This window comes from Aspergillus multicolor (assembly GCF_047715735.1).
Source record: "Aspergillus multicolor strain CBS 133.54 unplaced genomic scaffold BDW74scaffold_4, whole genome shotgun sequence".
In the NCBI taxonomy this organism is placed as follows: Eukaryota; Fungi; Ascomycota; class Eurotiomycetes; order Eurotiales; family Aspergillaceae; genus Aspergillus; species Aspergillus multicolor.
Genome location: NW_027395955.1, coordinates 675111 through 692538, shown reverse-complemented (window position 1 = coordinate 692538; position 17428 = coordinate 675111). Strand labels below are relative to the sequence as shown.

The 17428-nt window shown below is 50.2% G+C and overlaps 8 protein-coding genes across 8 annotated transcripts; 7 read left to right on the top strand and 1 right to left on the bottom strand.

Moving 5' to 3' along the window:
- Positions 1-788: 788 nt before the first annotated feature.
- Positions 789-1904, top strand: BDW74DRAFT_175050 (uncharacterized protein; the record flags this gene model as incomplete). The annotated part of the gene is made up of 1 exon (XM_073728202.1): positions 789-1904. One exon carries the CDS (start codon positions 789-791, stop codon positions 1902-1904), a length of 1116 nt encoding a protein of 371 aa, XP_073587087.1.
- Positions 1905-3393: 1489 nt separating this feature from the next.
- Positions 3394-4860, top strand: BDW74DRAFT_175049 (phosphotransferase family protein; the record flags this gene model as incomplete). The annotated part of the gene is made up of 1 exon (XM_073728200.1): positions 3394-4860. The coding sequence occupies one exon, from the start codon at positions 3394-3396 to the stop codon at positions 4858-4860; it is 1467 nt and encodes a 488-aa protein (XP_073587086.1).
- A 772-nt stretch (positions 4861-5632) lies between these two features.
- BDW74DRAFT_188441 (alpha/beta hydrolase) lies at positions 5633-6819 on the top strand (the record flags this gene model as incomplete). The annotated part of the gene is made up of 1 exon (XM_073731720.1): positions 5633-6819. The coding sequence occupies exon 1, from the start codon at positions 5851-5853 to the stop codon at positions 6817-6819; it is 969 nt and encodes a 322-aa protein (XP_073587085.1). The 5' UTR covers positions 5633-5850.
- A 341-nt stretch (positions 6820-7160) lies between these two features.
- Positions 7161-7586, top strand: BDW74DRAFT_175047 (uncharacterized protein; the record flags this gene model as incomplete). The annotated part of the gene is made up of 1 exon (XM_073728199.1): positions 7161-7586. The coding sequence occupies one exon, from the start codon at positions 7161-7163 to the stop codon at positions 7584-7586; it is 426 nt and encodes a 141-aa protein (XP_073587084.1).
- Positions 7587-7692: 106 nt separating this feature from the next.
- On the top strand, positions 7693-10617 carry BDW74DRAFT_175046 (uncharacterized protein; the record flags this gene model as incomplete). The annotated part of the gene is made up of 1 exon (XM_073728198.1): positions 7693-10617. The coding sequence occupies one exon, from the start codon at positions 7693-7695 to the stop codon at positions 10615-10617; it is 2925 nt and encodes a 974-aa protein (XP_073587083.1).
- Positions 10618-11540: 923 nt separating this feature from the next.
- BDW74DRAFT_175045 (uncharacterized protein) lies at positions 11541-12639 on the top strand (the record flags this gene model as incomplete). Its single annotated transcript, XM_073728197.1, has 4 exons — positions 11541-11813; positions 11887-11946; positions 12027-12317; positions 12412-12639. 4 exons carry the CDS (start codon positions 11541-11543, stop codon positions 12637-12639), a joined length of 852 nt encoding a protein of 283 aa, XP_073587082.1.
- Positions 12640-13499: 860 nt separating this feature from the next.
- Positions 13500-14586, bottom strand: BDW74DRAFT_175044 (uncharacterized protein; the record flags this gene model as incomplete). The annotated part of the gene is made up of 3 exons (XM_073728196.1): positions 13500-14114; positions 14182-14487; positions 14545-14586. 3 exons carry the CDS (start codon positions 14584-14586, stop codon positions 13500-13502), a joined length of 963 nt encoding a protein of 320 aa, XP_073587081.1.
- A 952-nt stretch (positions 14587-15538) lies between these two features.
- On the top strand, positions 15539-17075 carry BDW74DRAFT_175043 (Zn(II)2Cys6 transcription factor domain-containing protein; the record flags this gene model as incomplete). Its single annotated transcript, XM_073728195.1, has 4 exons — positions 15539-15605; positions 15653-16392; positions 16440-16968; positions 17029-17075. 4 exons carry the CDS (start codon positions 15539-15541, stop codon positions 17073-17075), a joined length of 1383 nt encoding a protein of 460 aa, XP_073587080.1.
- Positions 17076-17428: the final 353 nt, after the last annotated feature.

Here is a 17428-nt window from a genome sequence, read left to right as displayed (position 1 = left end):
TGTGAGCCGGTCAGCTTTTTTTCTTCACGAAAACAATCCAAGAAACCTTTTTTTGCCGGCGCTCCACGTCCAAGAGATTCCATAGTGGTTAGACCTTGGCAGTCCACCTACCTGAATTGTATATGCTCGCCAACGCCGTCCATTTTGGTAAACGGCAAGAGGACTTGATGATGCTTGGAGCCCAAGAATGAGAGAATCTGGGAAGCCCAGGCGAGTAGGCATGAGGCTGAAGGAAGGTGGACGGATGACGTGGCACCCTGTGCCCTGTGCCCCGTGTACCGCGCCGCATCAACCCAAGATCTGCCATTGGCTACCTAGGTCTTACGGTATAAAACGCTTCCACTAGCAGGAGAGGATTCCTGTAGTAATTTATGACGGGTAATAGTCGTGTTTTGAAACCTTCTCCGATAAAAACTTGGGGTACCGGACCAGAATAATTCACAACTCTCTAGTGGTTGCTCGTAGGTGTTCTGCTGCCAGGCTGTAACGGAGGTCAAAGAGACGCGACAAATCCAAGTTTACGCCGAACTAATGAGCTTGAAGGTATCATTATGTCGAGACCTTGAGACCGGGGCCAGGGCTTTGGAGCTTGATACCTGGTGCCTGATATCCCAGGCACCATGGCAACGCAGCCCTCAGGGTCCAGATGGCCCCTGACTGTGGATCCAGAAGAATATTCAGCCTAATCTAGGCTGGCTCTGTATAAGGTTTCAAATCTCCACAATACTTTCTCCCCTTCTCCTTGCACACTTTCACGGCTCCAGTTAGGTATCCCCTCCACCAACAAAATGGCCCGAACAAGCTACAACCACTTCAACCTCCGCCCCGCCCCAGGCTCAAATCCAACCTCGCTCTTCAAACAGATCCAACAGATGCAAGAGCTAATTCTCCACGACCCCCTCCGCACCATCGAGCTCCCCCAATACCTATCAATCGAGCTCGTAACCGAATCGTTCGTGGTGCTGATGACGCGCGATTTCGCCGATGCCCTAGATCCACACGGGTACTCGTCCTACCACGAAACCCTGCTTGAGAATCACACAGACGCCGACCACATGTGCAACCGGAACTCGCGGTACGGCGGCGAACAACGCGCGTGGAAGACGACGAGAGTGCATGAGGTTATTAATGAGAATCATCCCCGCATTGTACGGTTTCTTGGCCGGGATCCGTGGACTGCATTGCCTTTGCTTGAGAGGCCGTCTGGTGGGACGCTGGATGTGTTTATGGAGGAGCATCGAGGGGATATGTATGGAGGTAGCTGCTTGACACCCCATTATTGGCCTTTGATCCTTCAATGGGCGCTCCAGCTCCTCTCAGCTCTATCCTTCGTCCACTCCAAGGACGTCATTTTCGGTGACCTGCATACAGGTATATGCTGGCTGCAATCTCCGTCACCGAATAAGGTCAATATCTCTCTGCTCGGCTTCCTCGACGCCATATACATGGAGCCCATGCACGCGAAACGCTACTTCAACGGCGAGGGGAGCTGGGGCGCGAGCCATATATTCCATCCAGCGCGTGTTCTGGGGAATAACAGAGTTGAGGTTGGGTGTGACGGAGTCTGGGACCGGTTTAGGGCGACGGTGCAGACGGATTTGTTTCTTTGGGCTTGTTTGGTCTTTGAGCTTTTGACGGGCTGTTGGCCCGGGGAGGAGATGGATGAGGGTGAGGTGGGGGTTATCATGATGAAGAGGGCGTGGCCGGGCTTAGAGGGTGGTGGGTGTTTGGAGAGGATTTTGTGGACGTGTTGGGAGTTTGGCTATGCTGATGCTGAAGAGGTGAAGAGTGATCTTAGGGGGTATGTGAGGGATCAGGGGTGGGAGGTTGAGGGGGAATATGGGGATGAGATTAAGGGGATTCACGTTAGGAAGATACTGGACGGTGCTAAAAACGCCCTTTAGGGCAGTATTATACCATGGTGGATAGCAGGAGGAGCTTGACTTTGGGGTCTTCTAGTAAAAGGAACCAGTGGTTCTTTACACATCGCTGCATATAGAGGTGGGTGTGAAATGGCCACTACAGGCAAATATAATTAGACAAAAGCTGCTTCATATGGGAAAGCTGAGCCAGTACGTATCTACAGTTCTATTTAGAATCAAATCATAAATCTTACTAGATGTAGATATATCAAGTTCTCCTCCACAAACTCCATTCAATTATTAAACATTAAGTTGGATGTAGCAGGCTTAATGCTGCATATAATAATACACAGCACCTTACCGGACCTGCTACATATACCCATACTTACCAAGACCAAAACCCGGGGGAAAAGAAGAATCAGTGAGCAGTGCTCACTTACCTCTTCTTCTCACTTGGGGCCCAGGGCACTCTCTTCTTCTTCTGGCCCCAGTTGGCCAACTCCTCCTCTTCTTTCAACCTCCTGAGCCTCGACTCCCGCTCCTCCTCCTTCCGTCTCGACTCGGCTGCGATGTCTCTTCTCACCGCTGCATCGCACTTTTGGCACGAACGACCTCGCTCGTAAGAGGTTTTATGAATCGGGCATACCTCCAGATGCCCTTTCGCCTTACATCTGTCATCGCGAGGACCGCCGCAGACTGTGCTGTTTTGTATTTAGTCAGCCGGACTGCAACCTTGAAAGTCCTTCCAATGCTCTTGGGAATGCGGGTTGACATACCAGTGGTGGGTTTTGCCGGGGTGGATTGTATCCGATATTTTATTACCTCTACCCATTGTTGCGGTTTTTAGGGCAGTCGATTTCGAAACTGTGTAGTTAGAGTAGATCTCCAAAGAGGCTGTGATGTTAGTCAGTGTGCTTTGTACTCGGATAGAAAATCTGGGAAAGCTGGAGGGATGAGTTTGAAGAGGATGGTCAACATCGTTATCTTATAGACCTTCAATGCCATTATCACTCGTATAATAAAGAAGAGGGGGGGGTTTTTTTTATCAACTTTCAAAGATCTTTCTGCCTCCAGACTGGTCATAGACCACTAGATGAGGGAAGAAAGGGTTTGTCGTAAAGGGATTGGGGCCTACAATGAATACAAAAAAAAAGTCTTCCGCCATAACCCTGTGGCTTCATAATCTGAAATCATTATTTCTTTGTTGGTCTTTCTCTCTGTTTTTTTTTTTTTTTTTTTTTTTTTTCCTGCGCCAGAAATAGAGGACTCATTCACTGGTGAGCTTTCTTTGGAAGCCTCCTTATTCACTGTTCTTCCACTCTTTTCTTCTTCAAAGCCTGCCTTTGTCTGGTTCGACTCTTTGGATGCTCGTTTTATTGCTACCGAACTTCTCGACTCGAGGCATAAATATATCGTCGACTCCTTCCATCTTTTCAACTCCCATCCGACTCCGAGGTTTCTTCCCCTTCTTTAACTTTTAGGGTTCCTTGCACTTTCTTTCAACTTCCAACAAGCAAACTTAACACCCAACATGACCACTCAACCAACGCAACCTTCCTCGCCACGCCCCTCCTCACCCCGACCTTCCTCGCCCAGCCCTTCCTCAGCCTCATCTGTATATGAACGGTCGGAAGATGCTGTAATCGCTGCACTCAACAGGGAGCAGCTGCTCCTCCACGCAGCCTCGCTTCACCAACATCTCCATGGCAAAGTTTCCACCCCCACCATCGGCGAGCCCATGACCGGTTCTTTCAACATTTGCTACAGCTTGACCTTTGATGGCGGCCTCCGCTGGCTCATCAAGATTCCCATGGTGGGTACAGACGATAGGTGGAATGAGATGTCTGCCTCGGCGCTGACATCAGAAGTCAACACCATGCGTCTTCTCAAGCGTCAAACCACTATCCCCCTCCCCGAGGTCCTGGACTTTTCCTCAACCCTAAGCAACCCCATCCGATGCCCTTTTATCCTCATGAGCTACATTCCCGGCATGTCTCTCTGGGAGTTTTGGTACAAAAGGCAGCGCGGCCTCGACATGAAAACCGTCCGTATCCGCCGAACTCGCGCCCTACGAGGCGTCGTTAGGGCAATGCTACAACTGTCCAAGTTCACCTTTGCAACCGGTGGCTCACTCGTTTTCAACAAAGACGGCACCCTCGATCCATCCCGCACAGGACCCCTACGGATGTGGGACTACCAAGATGGACTCAATACCAGTGGGCCATATGCCAAGTACAAGGAGATCCCTGTATCTAGTGATACCAAGGACTACTACACCTTTATGATTGACGCGCACCCGTCAGATCATTGGTGCACAACCCAGACCTACGCGCTCCTGCGTCAGTTCATCGAGTGGATCCCCGAGCCTACTGCTGGCGGCAAACCCTTCGTCCTGGCCCATCCCGACTTCAACCTCCAGAATTTCATCGTCAATAGCGATGGCGAGCTGAAGGGGGTTATCGATTGGGATGGCGTCGGCGCGCTGCCCCGCACCATCGGTAACGAGAAGTTGCCCGGGTGGCTGACAGAAGATTGGAACTATGACTCACAGAATGACCCCGTCAAAACGCTAGAAGAACTCGCCGACGAGCAAGAAAAGCCCGACGATCGTGAAGACCTCCCTTACAACCGCGCCGTATACATCCGCCTTCTGGAGGAGGAAAAGCGTCGCATGAGCCGAAACAAATCCCACTACCAACGCTTCTGGAACTTCCTCAAGGAGAGAACTCCCGATGGCAAGCTCCAACAAAACATCTGCCGCATGTCTCTCATCAACGATAACCTCGCCGCCGCTGTGTGGGACCCCGTGTACCGAGGGGAGATCCTGTCCAAGTTGGTTAGGGAGTGCTGGCTCATTCAGGGGTGTGAGGAAGACTACCGCTTTGAGGGCGAGATGGGTGCTTTTCTGGTTGGAGACGAAGTGGATGAGGATGATCCTCTTTCAATTGAGCATTTAAAACAAGGGTTTCTTATGTTGTTGGCAGAGGAGGGCTTGTAGGCACCTTGCTTTACTACTGTTGGGTATGGGGTCTGCGTTCTATTAAGACTTAGATGTTATCTGAATTTCGAATAGAAAACGGCAAGAATCAAGCTTAACAATGAAGCTCATAGAAGAGAACTATAATTAATATTCCGAAAGTCTCTACAAAGTTACTTATAAACTGTCTTACATCTAAGTAGACAAACGACTACAGTGTCTAGTATCTCTCGGTGATAAAGTATGGGACAATGTTTGGCCGCTAGGGCTAGACTTGATTATGTAGGCCTGTAATCGAGCTTACGAGAAGAGCATGATCCCAATACCCCGACGGGATTCGTGGATTCTGAATCCCTGAGTCCGCGGGTTCACTCCCTCGAAATCTATGTAATATGCTTAAATAGACGAAGGGGCCAATCAGAGCACTCCTACTGGAAGTTGGGGTAGAGGGAAGGGCTCCACTATATAATATAAGCACTTCAAGAAAGGTCCCGGTTAGGGATATCCTGATCAACTACAACATGCTGTTGATTCAAATATCTCCGTTACTGGACAGTCAGAATCATAGTACTATGGTCTGAAAAGAATGTAAGCAAGGCGAGATCTTCATCCCGTAATCTGTCCGACGGGAGAATCGAAACTCAGCCCTAACTCTAAGCCGGGCGGCCGGGGCCGAGTCGGCCCTAGCGCCGGAGACATTTGGTGGAGGCTCTCGGACCCCAGATCCTCGGGATTCGGACACTTTTTTACTGGATAATCCCGGAGACGGAGACAATTAGGGTTATCCCGAAGATCTATGTGGAATGTGGCCGATTATGCATGTGGCTCAGGGGATCTATCTATCGCCGGTATAGTTTCTGGGTATATATACCATTGAATCCTGCAGCAATAGACCTCACCACCACAGCAATATCGTGCCTTACAAGCAAAGCAAAAGCTAAAGCTCCGAGTCAGCTCGTCCCGACATCTTCTCTACCATTTTAAGACCAGTGTTTACACTCCAACGCAAGAATGTCCCCCTCCTCAATCCGACCCCCTCTCAACCCCGAACTCGTCGCCGTCCACAACACAATCCCACTATTGGACATCGACACCACTGAAAAACTCACCTCCTACCGCACCGCCATCGCCCCCCTCTTCACCCTCCAGAACGCCCTGCAAGGCAAAGAGTCCACCATCGCAACATCCGAATTTACCATCCCCGGCCCAAGTGGCCCCATGACAGCAACAATCTTCCGCCCGCGGAACCCCACGCGCACCGTCACTGAAACCCCGGGAATCCTGCACATCCACGGCGGCGGCCTCGCGACAGGGAACCGCTTCCTCGGCTTCACGATGCTCAATTGGGTTGAGGAGCTGGGGGCTGTGATTTTGACTGCGGAGTATCGTCTTGCGCCTGAGCATCCGGCGCCTGCGGCGCTGGAGGATTCTTATGCCGCTTTGCAGTATATGGCGACCCATGCAAGCGAGCTGGGGTTCAACGCTGAGAAACTGATTGTAGCCGGGGGCTCAGCGGGCGGGAATCTCGCGGCTGGTGTGGCGCTGCTTGCGCGAGACCGGGAGCTCAGTCCTAAACTAGCGGGACAGGTGCTGATGTATCCCTGGGTCGACGATGCCATGGACTCGCACTCAATCGAGCAGTACGGGGACATTGCGCCGGTGGCGAAGGAGAATCTTGCCACTGTGAACGACTATGCGTTCGGCAAGGACCGCGAGTTCGCGAGTATGTACACGGTTCCGGCGAGGGCGGGGAGTTTGAGGGGTCTACCGCCGACGATCATTGATGTTGGCGAGGCGGATGTGTTTCGCGATCAGGATGTGGAGTATGCGAGGAGGCTGTGGGGGGATGGGGTGCCCACGGAACTGCATGTTTGGCCTGGCGCGTATCATGGTTTTGATGTTTTTGTGCCACAGGCGGGGGTAAGTAAACGGGCGGTGCAGACGAGGTTGGAGTGGTTGAGGGGGGTGTTGGGGCAGTAGATAGACTGGTACTTGTTTGCTTGTTGGTTGGTTTGCGGTTGGTTCCAAAGTTGTTTGTTTGTTTAGAAAGTTGTCGACTGTGTATAGATTTGATCATTTTATGATATTGCCGTAGATGTTCTCTGATAAATCGTGTTCTCTCCAATCCTAGGTGGCGCTCTCCATCCAATGGATATATTTGTCTCATGCAGTGCCACCCACCCAAATGAGGCAGTCACGGGTCTCACCTCCAGCTCCTGCCTCCCAGACCAGCCGCACCCCGCACCGCCATCTTCATTACAGTCATCTCTTTCCATCAGTTATCCCAGTCATACCATCTATCAGAGCCGCGAAATGCGATCATGGATCCCTTTGCAGTCATCGGACTTGCAGGAAACATCATCACATTCCTCAACTTCGGCCTGAACATCGTCAGCAAAACCCAAGAAATCCATGGCGCCGTATCGGGCGCCACGGCCGACAATGAGAACCTGACAGCAACAACACTGAGGTTCCAGAATATGGTGTCCGAAATACAAAAGCGAAACGCTTCTCGGGGACTGCGCAATGACGACTTGACAAAACTAGCAGCGGAATGCATTGATGTGTCCGACGAGTTGCAAAGCCTGCTACAAGAACTGAAGGCCAAGAAACGGCACTCAAAGACGAGCAGCATGCGCGCTGCCTGGCGTGACTGGAGGAACAAGAATGAGAAAAGATCTCAGGAGGAACGGCTCAGCCGCTGTCGTCAGGAATTGCTCTTGCTCTTGGCCATAAGCGGCAGGTAACACCTCAAAACCACCGCCGGAATGGGTCACCGCAGATCACTTACCTTCTCTTGTTACTTAGATTCGAGTTCAGGACCGCTTGAACAAGATTGTTTCATGTGGCCAGATGAGCCAGCGCGAGTTTGCCTCGCTTCATGATAACCTTGGTGCGCTTCACGCGGCACTTGACGCAAAGTGCTTGTCGAGTAACGCCCTTTGTACTATCCGCGAGGTCATTGAAGTCTCGAACAAGGCAACAACAAAGACCCGCGAATGTCGTATCCTCGCTGGGTTGAGATTCGACAGGATGAATGAGCGGTTCGATGATGTTGCCGATGCACACACTACAACCTTTGCTTGGATATTGAGACGCGCATCGAATACTCAAAGTACACAGAATACCTCGGACCTCTCTACAGAGTATCTCTCAGACGTTGCTGTTAATTGCTTTAGTTTAGATAATGGGGCCAGCCTTCACTTTACGAACTCCTTCGGAGACCCCGAACGCGAAGGATCCGGCTCCGACGATACTGGCACTTCCAGCTTGAATATCCCGTATAGCGTTTCACAAGAACCCACTGGCAACGCCTCCGGCAAAGACTCTGACGAAGCCTTTGGCTCCAACGATACTAGCAATGCAAGTATTTCGGATGGGGATAGTTCCCTTTACTATCGAATGGAATTTGTTCCCAATGCGTCAGACTCGGACTCTGATCTTGATATGCTGAGCGAGGATATTTCGGATGAAATGTCCCATGCGCGGGATACACTCGTCGAATGGCTTACGCATGGGAGCAAGATTTACCATGTCTCTGGAAAGCCCGGCTCAGGAAAATCGACGCTCATGAAATATCTCTGGGGCCACGAACATACAAGACAGTATCTAGAGAAGTGGGCAGAAACAAAAGTTCTGGTCCTCAGTAAATACTTCTTTTGGAAGCCTGGAAGCAGTTTGCAAAAATCCCTGAAAGGCCTCGTGCGCGGCCTATTGTTCTCCATCGTTTCAGTGGCTCCTAAACTCATCCCGGTCATTTTCCCAAAACAATGGGATACCACTCTAACCAGCGCCAATATTGCCTTTGATAGTCATGCCGAAATCCATCAAGCCTTTCTGGCTTTGATCAACTGTGACGAAGCCTATGTGGGCCACAAGTTTGCTCTTTTCATTGACGGTCTTGACGAATTCGAGGGAAACCATGCTGAGATGGTAAAACTGCTATTACACTGGGCTGACCTCCAACCAGATAATGTCAAAATATGCGTCTCTAGTCGGGATTGGGCTGTCTTTCATGACTTATTCCAGCCGTTTCCTCGAATCAGATTACATGAGCTGACCCGCCATGACATATTGAAAGTGGTGAAAAGCACACTTGATACTAACCAAAATTGTCTGGAAATGGGCCTTAACGGGGAGAAACTGCAGCGACAGATTGTTCAGAAGTCAGCAGGCGTGTTCCTTTGGGTGACCCTGATTCTTCGAGACGTGGAAGAAGGTCTGCGCAGTGGTGATTCTCTCGCCGTGCTAGAGGCCAAGATAGACTCACTGCCAACTGAGTTAGAGGATCTATTCTGGCAACTCCTCAAACAAATCCACCGAGTCGATCAGCGGGATGCCTATGCGACACTTACGGTTGCTCTTCAATGTCCAAACAACTGGCCGATGATTCGGTTCGTGTTTTTGGAGGACTACCTAAAGGAGCCTGAATTTGCTATGTCCAAGAACTGGGGCTCTACCGATAGAAGCGATGTAACAGAGCGACTCGAAAAGTTTCCGAGGAAGATCTACGGCAAGTTCAAAGGGCTCCTCGAGGTGGGCGCGGCTGGTCGAAAACCGTCTATGTCCGACGACTTAACGTTTAAGCACACTGTCAAACTTACGCACCGCTCAATTGTGGAATTCCTAAGAAGTGAAGAGGTTGGTAAAATGATAGAGGCGCAGCTTACCGGATTCGGTGTTTTTGATGCCATGCGCCACACATTTCTTGCGTATCTGGGGGTGATTGAGTGGAAATCAAGCTATCTTGGGCTTACGACAGCCGACGCTGAGTCTTGCCTGTATGAGAGTCGTAAACTATTCTGGGCACAGCCTTTTCCAAGCCTGGAAAACGACCTATTGAATATCATTGATGGGTACAAAAAAGGTCTTTATGAGTCCAACACAACGAGAATTTGTGCTTTCCTGGCTAGGACGATCGAGACGATCGAAGGCTGGCAACATTCCAACATGTCGAATCAGCTACCAATGCTTGCAATTGGTCCTTTCAGATTTGAGGTGTGTTGGCAAGATAAGGTTGCTCTAATGACCGCTTGTCATGGCATCCCCGACTTTCTTTTGCAGACAGTCAATCATTGTTCCGCTTGCACTAGCACGCGTGTAGCGGTTCTGTCAGTGGCACTTGGATTAACTGCTCCAGACACTTTAGCAGAATCAGTAAGCATTACTGAGACTCTGGACGCTTATTTTGGTACAGGCCTCACACCAAATGAGAGCCTAGCCGAGACAGCAAACGGCTATTCCTGCTGGCAACTGGCGCTCATGCAGACGTGCCGCATTGAGACCCGATGTAATGGAGAAAAATGGCACGGGGATCTTGACAAGTATTGGTGTCTCCCACTCATTGCGTTCTTTATCTCCAAGGGTGCTGATCCCCGGATATGGCTGTGCTTCCGAAATGAGGCGAAACTAACGGAGACATCATATATGCTGTCCGAGTTGGAGCATCGTGGCCAAGCGACGAGAACCTTGCCAGTCTTCTCAGGAGACTTCGATACCTATGCCATTTCGTCATCCGACAGATTGCGGGAATATATTCAGCGCAATGGTCCAGATATATCCCTAAGGACTTTGGTTGGCTGGTGGTTTGGTGACTTCGCGAGGCCGATACAGGATGCGATCGATTGGATGCTTGAACGCGGGGGGCTTGTTACTGCTGACCAGCGGCGGGAGCTGAATGAGTTGTTCGCACCTTCTCTCAGACCGTTGATCACAGTTAAGGCGGCTGAGAGGCTTCGACAGACACCTCGAGACCATGGCCTCCCCATGGTCAGATAGAGAATGTGCTATTCCACCATGAGACTGAAACTCTGGGAGCTAGCAACCGTATACCAGATCTTCAAAGCTACACTGACATGTATATGGAAGTCAAAATTGGATTTGATACCATAGTGTTCGTTATAGATTATACCGAGGTGAATCAGCTGAAAGAAGCTGCCTAGGTATAATAACTGTCTACCCAGGATGGAGCCCTGTTACAGTGGCCCCATCTTGGCCTATAGCGCCATTTTCTCAGCCACAAAGGAAGTTAAGGATTCAGTGACCATGTTCCGTAAGGCTATACGCTGGACTTGCTATAGCTTTACCTATTGTATCTACGAAGTGACCCGTAGACTAGTATGTTATATTTCTACTTCTTAAGGTAAGCGAGGTTAGAAAACCAGCAAGCTTCACAGGTACCAGACCGTTTCAAGATACAAAAATTATGTACTATCTACTAACCCATGACGTTCTAATATACCAAGTTAGGTAGTTATAGATGGATACCATAGTTGTTTGATTTCCCATTTCAAGATGCTAGAATTGGCAGCCCTGGGGTTCTCAATATTCTCTGGCCATTACCTTACATGAAAGAGCTAGACCTAATGCTGGTGGGATATGGTGCATTCAATGAAGTATCAATGAAGCCAACTCCTGACGCACTAGAATCAATTACATGTGAGTATTCTCAGATAACTTTCACAACCTTAAGAAAACTCCAGTGTATTCAACATGTTAGAAGTCCCAAAACAGTGATGCTCATGTAGTCGCCGAGACTATGGTAGGTATGGTCTGGCCTACCCACCCCCAGCCCAACATAAAAGGCCAACAAACAACAAACGACAAACCACAGATAGTGAAAATCCCCCCTTTTGTATTTTCTCTCTCTCTCTCTCTCTCTCTCTCTCTCTCTCTCTTCACCCTCCTCAGTCGCCGAAAAGATGGCACGTGAGTTATCCCAACATGACCTTTACTGCACCGTCTGCGGCAGCCCGCTCAGCTCCATGTGGCTCCGCAGAGACTTGACGATTCAGCCTGGCGATGACGAAGACCGGACCTGCGACGATGAGTGTGATTGCGAGTTTGAGAACAGTCCGGAATACGAGGACTACGGCTATGACTCTGATTATCCGGATTTTGGTGGTGATCACGCGGTTGGTTGTAAGAGGACTTTTGGCTATGATGGCACTATGGTCACTGGGCGGGATATTGCTGTATGCGCTTTCACCAAGTAATCCATGTATCTTTTGGAAGTGGTTAAGATATATTGACATGCTGTACGCCTAGTGGCTTGATAAGGTTGTAATGCTCGATTTACGCGATCGTAGGTCCTACCACTCTGGAGTTGTGAGATGCCGCACCCTGTCGGCTTCAGCTGGAACCTGAAATGGTATATGGTACATTACTGACGATGGCACATGGAACAGTTTCAGATGGAACCAGGCACCTTAGACGGCGTCTTCCGAGACAAGAGCGGAGCGCTGACCTTCGTCCCCCTCCGCCGCAAAGTCTTCCTGCACGCCACCTGCTGCAGCATGCTTCATCCTATCCATCGCACTTCTAGTGAACAGCCACTGGACATCCACCGCCTGGGCAGAGTAATGCGGGCCCGTATGCATGGGGAAAATGTGGACTGGGGGGATGACGATCCCAGGCTATTTGGGGGCGCTGAGGAGCATCATGGCGCCGAGGGCTGGGAGGCAAAGCACGGTACAGAGGTATGCCTATTCCCTGCTTCCCGCTTCTTGGGGCTTGGTGGCTACCCTTATGTACGCAAGGGGCAAATGGAACCGGTTTTCTGTGGTATTGTAGCATTTTGTCGCGGACCCTATGAAAGCACCTGACTTTCGCGGACTTGTTACGTACATAGTGGAACTTTCGACCTCTATGTCAATATCTGAGTCGGAAGCGAATTTGGGCGGTGATTTAGCCATGGGGGTTGATATTGACGAGGACGGCGACGATGATAAAGACGATGAAAAGCCGGGGGGGGGGGAGAGAAGAGGAAGACATAGCGGCTCGGCGCTCTCTAATAACTAGAGATTTCCCCTGGCTTGTGGTGTTTACCAAATTGCTCTTCCTCGAAATCTATGATGCAAAGGCACGGGGCCAGACGCTAGATTTACCAGTCATGCCTGCGGTGTTGGAAGAGGTATCTTCACACTCGAAAAACTATAACTTCGTCCGGGCCTATTATCTTGAGGTTGTGAATAGGGCTCGGATTTGGAAGTGCTGCGGGGCGATTCTTGAGAGGGGTTATGGAACTGCTGGGGCTTGATATTACCGAAAAACGGAAGGAAATCATTATTAATTTCTCTACGCGATGCCAGGCAAAAGAAAAGAGCCCCATAAATTAGCACAGGTAAGTGCGAACCGTTTCCACTCCTGCCAACGCCGAGTGTCCAGCTGACATAGTTCTATGACTACAAACAGGAATATTATTTAGCAAGGTTGCCGCTGATCGGAAAGCGCCTGGAGAACTCCTAGGTGTCTTCATTCCTCCAATAAATGCTTTTAGCGTGGTGACCAGAGAGCACAGACTAAGCAATGGATAAACTTGATTTCTCGTAACATCTCATGTATGTGAACATTTTATGTCATAGTAAGATTGCTTTATGAATACGTAGAGTGGACACCGAGGCTTCTGTCTTCCAGGGGGGTGATGATTCTTTTCGATGAATCATTTCTTACTGATCTGCATAGATTGTACAGTAAAAAAGCAGTCTATGTACATAGAAAATAAATCTGCGAGCTCATTAGCTTAGTAGTCACGCTTACATAGGTCGTGAGAAAGACTCACCTGTATGGTATTCTTCTCTAGTACCTTATCTGTCTCTTTCTTTCCTTCTAGTATCTTCCAATTTTCTTCCAACAGAAAAGCTCCCACGTAATCAACCATTCTAACCCTCGGCGTAAAGCTTCTCCACAATAACCTGACAGCATTTCCAAATCCTCGTTCTATTAATGAGTCCAAGATAGTCCGTTCTCACCATATCCCCTTTCTTCGGAACCACAGACAATTCCTCCAGAATCACGGGGATGTCTAAGATAGTCGCAGGTCCCGGACCTCCCTCGTCGCTCACCATAGATATCGCCATGATGATGTCCCAGGTATTTGTGCGGAACCAAGGGAGAGCGTGGTTTATGCGCGTCTGCAGATCGTCCATGAGTCCAGTGCCGTCTATGAAAGATGCTGTGTATATGGGTATTTTGCTGACGATGGTTTCGAGATTTTCGCCTAGGAGTCTGGTGAGTCGGTGGTGTTCTGCGGTTGCGTTTTTGTTGTTTTCTTCTTTGGACGAGCGCGAGGCTTCGGGGGAGGCTTCGGGGGAGTCTTCAAGTTCATCTTCGGATTCGTCTTCAGGTTCGTCTTCGGACACGCTCCCATCGCCACTGGAGTCCACAGTCATCTCCGTGTCAGAATCGCCCCCCTTTTCAGGATCAGTTAGCACGGAAGTCGTCTCCCTAACTAAAGCCCAGAAGTCATACTGTTCCAGCGGGCCTGCAACAAAGCACTAACAGCAAAAGGCCCGTTAGCCACTGATACCTGCCACGATAGGTGAAGCAGTTCACAGTACGTACCTCCCTGCCAGGTCTCGGCATCCAGCCCTCTTCACCATGAAACTCCTCCGCATCACCATATATTCTAGGATCGTTTCCCCAGTCAACAGCCCCATCACGGAGGTGTGCCTGCATGAAGACGCCCAGACGCTTAAGGAGGTCGCCATAGTCGCACTCCTGATCGGAGTCGTTGCAAACGGTATACAGAAGCTGGGAGCACTTCTGGTGTATGAGGAACTTGGTGCCTCTCTTCGGACTTGGGAAGTAGTATTCTTTTCCGTCTTCATCTTTCCAAGTGAGGATATCGCGTCTAGGAGGATAACGGCCCTAAAGATCTCGTTCAGTATGGGCAGTGGCGCGGTGCAAATAAAGGATCTTTCTTACAAGCATGGACACGTGACATGTGTCGTGGAAGGGGGATAGCATTTTGACATTATTAAACCACTGAGACAGGTATCAAGTTAACCCTTGTCCTGGCCCATTCATGTAACACAAATAGGTATCAGAGTGGTCTTACGGCGATATCTTTCGCGGAAACCAACGCGCCGTCGTAGCCCTAAAGAGAGCTGCAGGCGGCTTCATGGGCGATAGCGGGATCGGATGCGTCTTGAGGGCTAGCGACACAGTTGCAAAGATTGTTACGGCATATCGATGCGTCGTCACCCTCCTGGATGGTTGAGATGCTGCGGAGATGGAGGGAGTTGAGCGGACCCCCGCAAATGCTGCAGTAGCAATGCTTGAGGAGTGTGCTCATCCTATAGCTGGTGTTGGTAGTTGGTGGGTGAGATGAGGGGAACGTGGAAGAAGATGAAATTTTGAAGATGGATGGAATTCCTATTTGTCTTTGTCAGGTTTGTGGTTTGTGGTGGCTCCAGCTGCACATCACCGTGGTGACATATCACTCACTATACCTGGGTATGGTATATTTGGAATTGGTATTACCCAATATTATCACCTAGCAAATTGGCTTCTTCTTTGCTTAAATGTTTCTATGTCTCTCATAGTAAGATATCTTCACAGTCTACTTAATAGGTAGCTTGTTTATTACTTATTAAGGTCTTTTTTTAGCCTCAACTTAAGACAAACCGTTGGGCAAACGGGTCTAACTTTGCACACTGCCATCTACCACGACCCTCATTTAGCGGCATAGCTTGATAAAGAAAACCCACTGGTAAATATATTCACAGAATGTCTATTGTAGCCTTCATTGCTGGACTAATTGACCGCTACCTGTACAATGCCTAGAGGTTGTTTACCAGCCAAAGCCGGCCAATCAGGATCCGCACAGGCGACCCGGAACTCCGAGCTTTGGCCTCAAGAGTGTTCTCCATTGCTGCCTTCCTCCTCCATCTCCCAACTCCACAGACCCATCTGAATCATGGACACAAACACCGCAGACGAGAAGAGAATTGACTGTCCCTCTTGTGACACCACTTTCCGCCATCGTGAGCTCCCCGAGCCCCGTCTCCGGTCCAGCTTCTCACAACCGCAGGTTCCTCGCTTATCCGCCATCTCAGGAAGAAGTGCAACCAGTCTCAGTCACAATCAATCCGTCGAAAGGCCTGCGCCCAGTGTGTTGCCAACAAGGCTCGGTGTAATCTCAAGCGTCCCAGTTGCTCCCGTTGCGTTCTGCGACAGGTGCCTTGTCAATACCCCGCTACAGCAGAAGACCCGTCCGAATCACCATCGCCGGAGACAGAGAAAGGGAATACGTTGACGCAGCTTGACCTAAACCCCCTGTTACCTGAAGCGCCGGTAACTTTTACACTGCCAGAATTACCAGCTGTCGACTCGTCCAACCTGTTTGAATCGCTCTTTTCGGACACCGTGCCCTGGGATCTGGCGCTTCCTATCGACATCAGTCCGCTATCACCACAGCGACGCAACTCAGCGCTCGTTCCAAATGTTGGGCAGGCATTCTCGTCTGAATCATTCGGAGATCTCGCAGCCCCGCTACTCTCGCTGAACCCGAGTCCGGATAACGCTGCCGCGCTGGTGAGCCATAGCATGGAGTTTATCTTTCGCGTTTTACGGGCATGGCCGAGGATGTTGGCTGAAGAATTTCAGACGCCTCCTTTGCTTCATCACAGCCATATTTGCGACGGCAAGTCGTTGCCGCTCCCGTTAGCTAATTGCGTCACGCTTGTTAAAATGTGGCATGGACATTGCCAGGGAGCAGAAGATATGGTGCAAAAACTGATCATGAACGAGGCCAACACACTTCTCACAAAGGTATAACCTATCTTCCTCGCCCAGAACCAGACTAAAAAGGATAACAGTTCGAAGACCTCGACGAGTCCACCCTTCTCGCCGTCCTACAAGCAGTCACAATCTACATAATCATCCTCCTCTTCCCCGCAAACGGGTCCCGCCCAACCTTGCCCGACGTGCACCTCTTCCGCAAAGTCCAAGATCTCGTCAACTACACCGCCAGCTCAGGCCTCTTCCTACAGGAAGAGCGCGAGCAAATGCGGCCGGACTGGTCAGCTTGGGTGCACGTTACATCTAAACGGCGCGCCGTCCTCTCGCTCTACCTCATCCACTGGGCCTACGCTGTCTTCCACGGCATCCCTTCGTTCAATTGCCGCGAGCTGGCGTTTATGCCGGCGCCGGCTGCGAAGATCCTGTGGCAGGCTCAGTCGGAGCAGGAGTGGAATTCGCTGTATATCAAGTGGCTGGCGAGGTGGGATGGACATGGGTATATTCAGGGAGAATATGACCAGATTCGACCGGGGATCAAAATGCAGCCTCGCGCCGAGAAGTGGTTGGAGGAGGCGGATGAGTTTGGCATGATTATGATTTCGATTGGTGAGTATTGACCTGGTTCAAGTGGACTTGATGATATCTTCCGTACTAAGACATTTGCAGTGAATGCTACGGACTACCGTCCGACTTTTGGGTCTATGGTTCATTGAGCGTTCTAGTCGACTGCTAAAAAGGCCCCCGTGCAGACTGTTTTTGGACTCAAGCTGTTGCGAACCGCAGCGGCGTAATCTTCGGCAGGGGTATGAGGGGTATCAACAAAAGCAGGACGACCAGTGCGTGCTCGAGCTGCCAGACTTACTCGTTTGGATCCTGACATCGTCTCTCGCCCGCATGCTCCGCGCAAACGCTCTCTGGCTCTGGGACGGACCTGAGCGACTTTATTGACAGAGACGTAGTCATCTTCCGTGACGGCTCAAGACTCCTCTCATACCTAGAAAACCCCCGTTCATGGTGTGATATCGAGGAACTGCAAGATCATTTCGATGACGGCTTCTACTTCATA